A 10,075-nucleotide genomic window follows, 5' to 3' on the forward strand; every position below is an offset into this window, starting at 1 on the left:
TTGGCTAGTGGCTCCAAGATGGTGGCGCACGCAGTTGCAGCGGCTCAGTGCTCTCCCGATCTACGCATTGTTTGACAATAAAGATCTATTCATACCGCAACCCTAGTCAACCTCAGTTTGTTGCAGGAGAGCTTCTATTTTATGCGCCTTTTAATCTGGTGCGCCCTATATATGAAATAATTTCTAAAATAAAACATTAAATGAGGGTGCGCCTTATAATCCAGTGTGCCTTTTGGTGCGAAAAATACGGTAAATAAAATATAAAGTTGACTCAATACAACAATTCAAAATTGAGGGATCTCATTCATTAGTTGCACCTCTGCTTCACACAACCTGTTGCCACTCCAAATGTTTCTTTGAATTTGATCTGTTTTTTCTTTTTCCAGTAGTAAACACTTTGTTTACTATGTAGTGTACAACCAACCCTACTATTATACTGTATTTCCAGCTTGAAAATAGCAACATCTCTTTAGACGTCAACGCTCTGAAAACGTGACTTGGCCCAATAACAAATAAAAGTGACCTGGCGCATGAGGGACTCCCCCCAGACAACTGGTTGGAGAGGACTTCTCCCATAATGTACATAATTATTTAATGGTCCAAAATGAAAAGTTGTTTGTTGTATGCAAAGATGTAAAAAGATGCGTTTTACCCTTTTTTTTTAACTTGTGTTTTTTAGACACAAATCGTTTTGTAAAACTTGCACCACAGCTGAGCTCATGCTAGCCTCAAAATGCACTCTGGTGAATAATGTTCCCTCCTACTACCATTATGTGAAACACAATGCTTAATTATGATTACATATGCGTGGCCAGGCATTACCAACGACTATGGGCTGACAGGCAGAGTCAATCTCAAGTGAATCACTGTTTGATGGAATTGGAATGGAAATGGACCAGACTTTTGGAGAACTACTAAGATTCTAATTTTACTTTTACTAATTTATGTTCTCTATTTCCTTTCAACTCATATTTAAAATTGAGTTTTCAAGGATACAAGGAATTTTCCTTTCCTCCAAAAAGAATTCAAATACCCACGGATGTTTTTTGTCATACAACATACGTTCCCTCATGACATGGCATGAAATACAATGCCTGTGCTCTCAGGTTAGCCCAGCAAATCATAATACTTGCAAAATATGACAGAGAGATAAGGGTATGCTTAAAAATGAAAATCCTAGTGACTTAGATTTCACATGATATTCACAAGGTCATTTTGTACTTGACAAAAATAATGTGTCTTTGTGTCTATATATATATGACAGATGATTACAATTTTACTCTAGTTTACACATAGAAGACATGGATGTATTTGTGATCTTGTCTGCTTTTGTTCAGCTCTTTCCAGAGCAAGCAACATAATTTTCTCCAATGGTGACCTGGACCCATGGGCAAATGGAGGGGTAAGGGATTTAACATATATGTGAGACTTGAGTGCAATGTAAAACTAAAGCTTTATTTTCTTTAAGGTGCGAAAGTCTTTGAGTCCATCATTGATAGCTATCAACATTGCTGGGGGAGCCCATCATCTTGATTTAAGGTATAGCAAACTGCTTCTTTAGCAAAGTCATACTTGAAATCTTAACATCATATTTTTTTAAATCATAGAGGGTCCAATGTTGCTGATCCAGCATCAGTTATTGAAGCCAGGAAGGCTGAAGCAGACCTCATCTCACAGTGGGTGGAGTTAGAGAGGATCAGAATACAACAATTGCTTTGATGTTTAGACGTGTTTTTTACTTCAACTTAGAGTTTCAACATTTCTTTAATGAAAATGAGAATGAAAGAAACGAACTCTGCATGTCACTGTCGAGTAAAAACCTTTGTGCAAATTTGTTCTCTTTAATATAGTCTGTTAATTTGTTTTAATGAATCTAAAATAATGATAAGGTCTTGTCTTTTACAACACCATGTGTTTTTAACATTTAACTAAAATATCTGTAGTCTGTCTGTCTTTACTTCTAATTTTAGATGGTCATTAAAACGTATTTCCCTGCCACATCTACAAATAAGATATTAAGGCTGATGGTATTTTGAAATACAGTGAAGGATTAATTAAATAAATGCAAGATTGCAAATACAGCCAAGGTGTGGACAATGAAAATTTGATTTGTTGAAATCATGGATTCATACTGCTACTCCTGATGTTCTTGCTATTTCAGAATCATGGCTTAGAAAAAGTACTGTAATTTCTATACCAGGTTACATTGTTTTCCGTCAGGACAGAGCCACCAAAGGGGGTGGTGTTGCTTTATATAATAAAGACCATCTGCAATGTACTGTTTCCCTATCGAGGTCTGTCCCTAAGCAATTGAAATTATTCGTGGTAAAGATAAAACTGTCTAATAACTTCTCCCTTTCTGTTGCTGTCTGCTACAGACCACCTTCTGCCCCTATCTCATCTTTAACTACCCTCAGTGAACTCTTGGCCCCACATATCTCCTCTGAGTTCATTCTTTTAGGTGATCTAAATTGGGATATGACTAACCCACCGGAAATGGTTGTGCAACAATTTGATGCCCTAAACCTCTTTCAAATTCTATCTGAACCCACTAGACATAACCTGAAATCTCCTTCTTCTGCCACACTGCTAGATGTTATCCTTACAAACGCTCCCTCTAATTATAAGTCTAGTGTTTTTAGCCAAGATCTGAGTGATCATTGTGCTATTGCTTGCATACGCTCTGGTTCTTCGGTTAAACGCCCACCCATGATGGTCTATAAACCCTCCCTGAAAAAGTTTAACCAAGATGCTTTTCTCCAGGACATTGCTGCAGTGTGCTGGGAAAAAATTAACACTTTTTCCACTGTAGATGCTGCCTGGTCCTACTTCAAATCGACCTTTGGACTGATCATCAATAAACATGCTCCGCTCATTAAACTACGAATCAAAGACCGGTGTAGTCCCTGGTTTTCCCGAGATCTGGCTGTGTTAATCCGTCAAAAGAACACCTTATGGCAGAAAGCCCGTTCCTCCCAGTTTCCAAGTGATTGGCTTGCTTTTCGGCAATGTAGAGACAAATGTACACAGGCAATCAGAAACACCAAAGTGCAGCTAAAGACTTGTGGGTGTGAACACAGTCGGCTTGATTTGCCACCAATCAAAGCAGCTCCTCTCATTCCCTTCATTACGTTTTTTACTCCACTTTTGGGAGTTTACTACTGTTGAACGTCGCGGACAGACCATCCCTGCCATTTCGTCCACGCCGCTGTCTGGCTCTCAGCGGAGGCTTCGTGACCGTTTGTCTACCGTCGATCATAGGACACGTAAGTATGGCTGCGGATCAAAAGGTTTGTACGGCTTCGTGCACCAACTGCAACCTTGTCTTAGAGAGGTTGTCCCTGCTAGAGGGACGTGTCCGCCAGCTAGAGCAGAATAGTGCGATAACAGTAGATGTGGCGGACACAGACGCGGACTGTAGTCAGCCCGCTAGCCCAGTTAGCATTAGCCCCAAGCGGCTTGCTAATCGCGATGAGCCAGGTAAGACGCATAGCCGTCCAAAGTCATCTCGGTTTACTGGCCCTCGCATCTTGGTCATAGGTGAATCCATTACCCGAAATATCACGCTTAAAAATCCAGCGACGGTAATGTGTATTCCTGGGGGCAGAGCACCCGACATAGAAGCTAATCTTAGGGAGCTGACTCGCAATAGGCCTAGTCAACAGCGTAGTTCCAACAACACTAGCTACTCGGACATAGTGATACACGTCGGCGCCAATGATGTTAGGATGAGGCAATCAGAGATCACAAAGAAAAACATAGCGAGGACTTGTGATCTCGCCAGAAAGATGAGTCGGCATCGAGTATTTGTCTCTGGCCCCCTGCCTGGGAGAGGCACTGATGATAGGTTTAGTAGATTAGTCTCCCTTAATCGATGGATGGCTGGGTTCTGTAAAAAGCAGGGGCTGTATTTTATAGATAAGTGGTCCTCCTTCTGGGGCCGCCCCGACCTGCTGAGGAAGGACGGCCTTCATCCTAACCGCGAAGACGCCTTCACTCTTTCTAGGAATATAGATTACTGTTTGAGGCACTCAAGACAGGTCACATTAGAGCAGGCTGTTAGGATGGGTAGACTTCCAGCATGCACATAGCTCCCTATGTAGACTAGAGCGTCACAGTTTGAATAGTGCTACAGTACACGTGAACACACTTTCTACTGAGGTAGTAGACAAATCCAATCACTCCACCCCGACCGGTATCGCTGATGAAACGGTGCCTGTTTCAGATAATATTACATGTGTACCAAATATTTACTATCAAATTCCTACGGTCGTATCGTCCCACCGCGCTAATAAACATTTGAGAGGTGATGTCAGGCCTAGAGAACACAATCTTACTCGCATTTCGTTTAAAAATCCTTCAATAGATACGAACCCTGATTGACCGATTACACTTAAACTCGGTCTTATGAATATTAGATCGCTTCATACGAAAGCAGTTCTCGTTAATGACCTCATCACGGAACATAATCTAAACATTTTTGGTCTTTGCGAGACCTGGTTAAAACCTAATGAACTGCTGCCGCTTAATGAGGCCTCGCCTCCAAATTTTGTGAGCTCGCATGTAGCGCGTCCTCGAAAAAAGGGTGGGGGTGTGTCGTCCTCATCTCAAATTCCGATCTTAGATTTAGGCCTCGTTCGATTAACGTATTTAAAACATTTGAAGTTCTCACTGTCCAATCCACCGTTTTACCGGCATTTTATCTTGCTGTTATTTACCGTCCACCCGGGGCTTACTCTGGCTTCATGGATGAATTTTCAGAATTCGTGGCTGATCTAGTGACAAATGCGGATAATATAATAATCATGGGCAATTTCAATATCCACATGAATTTACCGTCAGAGCCACTTACTTCGGCGTTTCAGACTTTAACTGATACGTACGTTTGGTTTTACGCAAGCCGTACAGGCAGAAACATAAGAATGGAAATACCTTAGATCTGGTATTATCCCGAGGACTGGCAACCTCAAATATAACAGTACTGCCATACACTACTGTTTTGTCTGATCATTACTTAATAAAATTTGAAATTTTAGTTCTTTGTCAAAGACAAGAGAGCAATCAGAATTATAGCAGCCGTAATATTAACTCCATGACTGCAACTGCGCTATCTGAGTTACTGTCACCGGCAACTGCCATATTTCCCGCATATATCGGCTCTATTAATAATCTTACAAATGAATTCAATGCGACATTGTTAAATGCCATCGACTCTGTGGCGCCGCTACGTCTGAAAACTCGCCATAGATTGCCTACTCCGTGGTTCACAGATGAAACACGTACGCTTAAGCAATTATGTAGAAAGCATGAGCGCAAATGGCGTTTAACCAAACTTAAGGTTTTCCATCAGGCATGCCGTGACAGGCTCCTGAAATGTAAAGATGCGCTTATCTTAGCAAAAACTCGTTATTTTTCGCAAGTCATTAATCTCAATTAAAACAATCCTAAATACCTATTTGATACAGTGGCAAAGCTAACAGTACGCCAGCCGACCCCCGATAGCTCCTTTCACTCATCTGACGAGTTCATGTAAATTTTCGCTCGAAAGATTGAATCCATTAGGGATGAGGTCAAGATGACCATTCCAATCGCTCAGTCGAGACCGCCGATTACCGGCGCTGACGATCATGCAATGACCCTCTCAAATTTTAAAAGCGTGCCCCTTGAAAGGCTTACACAATTGGTTAGTGCGGCTAAACAAACAACATGTTTACTCGACCCGCTTCCAGCCAAACTATTTAAAGAATGATTTCAAATTTTGGGACCGTCCGTCTTAAATATCTGTCTGTCTCCTCTGTGATAGTGCCAACAGCCTTTAAAACCGCTATCATTAAACCGCTACTTAAGCGACCAAATCTTGACCCGAACTGTCTCAGTAATTATAGGCCAGTTTCAAACCTCCCATTCATAGCAAAACTTCTTGAAAAAGTAGGAGCGCAGCAGCTTATTGATTACATGGTCGCCAATAATCGATATGAATCTTTTCAGTCTGGTTTTAGAGCTAATCATTCCACTGAGACAGCACTTGCTAAAGTGACTAATGATCTCATAGCTATGGATTCAAACACTTCATCGGTATTGTTACTACTCGATCTTAGTGTTGCCTTCGACACTGTAGACTTCGATATTTTATTAGAGCGTCTTAAAAGTTGTGTTGGTATTTCAGGGTCAGCACTAGGCTGGTTCTATTCCTATCTATCAGACAGGACGCACTGAGTGGTCAATGGCAATACGTCCTCTGAGCTCTATAACGTTACATGTGGTGTCCCACACGGATCGGTACTCGGACCAATTCTATTTAATATTTATATGATTCCGCTTGGGGACACAATACGTACATAAATATAATATTAGTTTTCAATGTTGGATGACACCCAATTATATATGCCGTAATCGATAACAGATCCGCGGGACTGTTGTAATCTTGAGGCATGCCTTGCGGAGATCAAGCAATGGATGTCTCTCAACTTCCTTCGTCTTAACCCAGATAAAACTGAGATGTTGATAATTGGTCCAACTCGTTATCGACACTTTTTTTAAGGAAACCACTATAACTATAGATAACTGTACTATCACTCAAAGCAATACTGTAACTAATCTCGGGGTAATATTTGACCAAACGTTCTCCTTTCAAAAGCACATTAAGAAGATACCAGAATTGCGTTTTTTCACCTTCGTAATATTGCTAAGATTCGTCCGATCCTCTCGACCGGTGATGCGGAAACTATTATACGTGCGTTTATCACGTCGCGCCTAGACTACAGTAACACATTATTCTCTGGTCTTCCTAAGTCCAGCATCAAAAGTCTACAGTTAGTACAAAATGCTGCTGCAAGGCTGCTCTCACGGACAAGAAAATTTGATCACATTACCCCTATATTAGCCAACTTACATTGGCTCCCGGTCCATTTAAGATGTGACTTCAAGGTTCTTCTATTAACCTATAAATCATTGCATGGCTTAGCGCCTTCATATCTCGTCGACCTCGTTGTTCCTTATGTTCCGTCTCGTAACCTTCGTTCGCAAAACGCTAGTCTTTTAGTGACACCGAGGGTCTGCAGGGTCTAGAGCAGGGGTGTCCAAACTACGGCCCGCGGTCCAGTTTTTATTGGCCCGCAGCAAATTCAGAAAACATAATTGAATATGGCCCGCACAAGAAGCTTGAGCTCAACTCTGTTGCACTTCTCAGTTTCAACACTAGATGGAGCCCGCCACACAAATGAAATCAAGCGAAGAAAAACTTTTACCGCGAGTCCCCAGAAATGGCTGCACCGAAGAAACGCAAAATAGCAAGTGAGTGTAGAATATTTCAAACATGTTGGGAAAATGAGTATTTCTTCAAAGAAATCAACAGAAAGTGTGTCTGTTTGATTTGTAATGATGTTGCTGTGATGAAAGAGTATAATGTCCGCGCATTTACTCCCGGGAGCCGTGTCAGAAAGCTCGGTGCACACTCACAAGTGCGTGTGCGTACTCAGTAGTACGTAGTAATTTCATCTATCAGTGCCAAATTTCGAGTGTCGGCTGTGACGTCAATATTCTCGTAATTCGCGCGCTGAGTTTTCAGATACAGTTTTACGCTAATGCCACCCACAAACCTTCCCCTGGAATCCTTCCATTAAAATGAGTGGCCCGAAGAAAAGAAAGGTGGACACTGAGTGGCGAATGTTAAAAAAGAGTGGACAATTTGGCTCGACCTACGTGTGTGAGAAGACGTTCAGCCACATGAACGTCAACAAAGCCCGTCACAGATCTAGGTTAACGGACCGACACCTCGGCTCTATCCTAAGAATTACCACAACAAATTCTACTCCAGACTATGATGCACTAGCAAAAAAGGGAAACCAACAATACTATTGATTTCTTTATTACTTTATTTAGATGTATTCTTTCACTGATTCTTCAAGATGATGAATTTGGTCAGAATGTTTGCCGTTGGATGTGATTTCGCCTCATTAGATAAACATATTTCATAAATCTGACCTGCAGGCGGTGAAGTGATGGAAAATGTTATTCATCATAACAGTGTTGTATTTAATAAGAATCACTGATAGTAGTTTTTTGGTGAACTATTTTTTTAATGCTGTTAAGAAATGCATTTGTTTTCAAAAAGCTTTTTTTAAATATCCATGCTTTAGTATCTACTAAAAGTAAAAACCTTTTATGCAATGACCTTTACATGTCATTTATATTACTATACACAAACACTACATCCATCTGCTCCTGGTTCGGCCCCCCGGTCAAAATTTAGAACCCAATTCGGCCCGCAAGTCAAAAAGTTTGCCCACCCCTGGTCTAGAGCATTTTCTATTCGGGCTCCAGAGCTTTGGAATGCCCTACCAATGGATATTAGAACTGCTACCTCAGTAGAAACATTTACCGTTTTTTTCCGTGTATAATGCGCCCCCATGTATAATACGCACCCTAAAAATGGCATGTTGATGCTGGAAAAAAGCCTGTACCCATGTATAATACGCACCCAATTTTTTTTTTTTTTTTTTTTTTTTTTTTTTTTTTTTTTAAGTCCCAATGATCGTCACACACGCAGGGAGGCAATGGGTCCCATTTTTATAGTCTTTGGTATGGTCTTAACTAGGCTGGATGTATTTTTTTTTGTTGGCGTTGATTTCTCCGACTGCCCAGAAAGGCACCACCGCGATCAGATGAAGAGAGGAAAGTGACGTGCGTACATGTGAAAAAGGCGGCTCTGTATGGGAGAGACGTTGAAGAGGAATAAAAACACCCTTGGAAACCAAAACTTGCCCCTCGTCGTGACTCGGAGCCGCAACAAATGTTTCGGATTTGTGTAGGGTACATTGTGACAGCAAACGAGCAGGTGATCGAGCAAGCGTCTGATACGAGAGCATTGCGTTCGTATGGAGCGTGTTTGAAGTGAACAGCAGAGACGAAAGGAACAAGGCAAAGTGTTGTGAAATAAAATATTACCTGTAATACGCATTTTGTTATTTGCTGATTGTATTAAACTATCACATTCATTGTCAGTCAAGAAGAGAAGAGGACTATTATCCCTTCTTTGACGAAATGACCAGAGCACAGTACAAACACACTATTGTTCTTGTAACGTGTTTTGTATTTAAGTCCTGTCTGCCCCTCGCTCACCGTCGGATCATTGCATGTGTTACTGTCATGATGTCTGTTTGGTTTCTGTTCCTGTCTTTGGTAATGTCACCCTGTCTTTTTGTTCCACGTCTTTGTCGGTCAGTCCTGTTGTTGGTTTTGTTGTACCATGATTTTCTTTAAAAAAAAAAAAAAAAAAAATTAAAAAATTTTTGTACCCATGTATAATGCGCACCCCAGATTTTAGGACAATAAATTAGTTAAATTTTGCGTATTATACACGGAAAAAAACGGTAAGACACGTTTAAAGACATATTTCTATGATGTGGGCTTTAATTAACCTGTAGTGGCCGATTCGGCTGGAGTTTGTTTTCGCTTTACTGTGTACCGCAAAGAGCCACATCCCCCCCCCCCCCCGAAGCGAACACGCAGCGTTTGACGGCCCATTACCCCCCCCCCCCGAAGCGAAGCGAACACGCAGCGTTTGACGGCCCATTACCCCCCCCCCGAAGCGAACGTAAAGGAGCCGCATGAAACCCGGCAAAGAGCCGCATGCGGCTCGCGAGCCGCGGGTTGGCCACCCCTGTCCTAGACTATATCATTACTTCCCTGGATTCCAAGCAGATTTGTGTTGCTGCCTTCATTGACCTGACTAAAGCCTTTGACTCCGTCATCCATTCCATCCTCCTGCAGAGGCTCTCTATTATTGGCCTGTCATCACACGCATGTGATTGGTTTGCACCTACCTAAATAATCGACTCCAGCAAATTAAATTGGAAAATATTCTTTCTGACCCTCTCACCATCTCCAAAGGGTTTCCTCAAGGCTCGATCCTAGGCCCATTGCTGTTCTCCTTTTACATTAATGATGTAGTCAAGTATGTCGGCAGTTCAAAAATCCACCTTTATGCTGATGATACTATCCTATACCTTGAAGGTCCCTCTCTCCATTCTGCAGCATCCTCATTACAATTTAGCTTCACCTCCGTTGAAAAATA

General features: G+C 41.6%; 1 protein-coding gene across 2 annotated transcripts in view; it reads left to right on the forward strand.

The window, feature by feature from the left end:
- The window catches only part of dpp7 (dipeptidyl-peptidase 7), a 62,247-nt gene extending 60,166 nt beyond the window's left edge, over positions 1–2,081 (forward strand). For both annotated transcript variants that reach the window (XM_037259495.1, XM_037259496.1), the window contains 3 exons: positions 1,338–1,402; positions 1,469–1,539; positions 1,608–2,081. In XM_037259495.1, coding sequence (XP_037115390.1) covers positions 1,338–1,402; positions 1,469–1,539; positions 1,608–1,719 — 248 coding nt within the window. In that variant the 3' untranslated portion in view covers positions 1,720–2,081. The remainder of the gene's footprint in view (positions 1–1,337; positions 1,403–1,468; positions 1,540–1,607) is intronic.
- Positions 2,082–10,075: the final 7,994 nt, after the last annotated feature.

The sequence above is a fragment of the Syngnathus acus genome, chromosome 9 (genome assembly GCF_901709675.1).
Source record: "Syngnathus acus chromosome 9, fSynAcu1.2, whole genome shotgun sequence".
Classification (NCBI taxonomy): domain Eukaryota; kingdom Metazoa; phylum Chordata; class Actinopteri; order Syngnathiformes; family Syngnathidae; genus Syngnathus; species Syngnathus acus.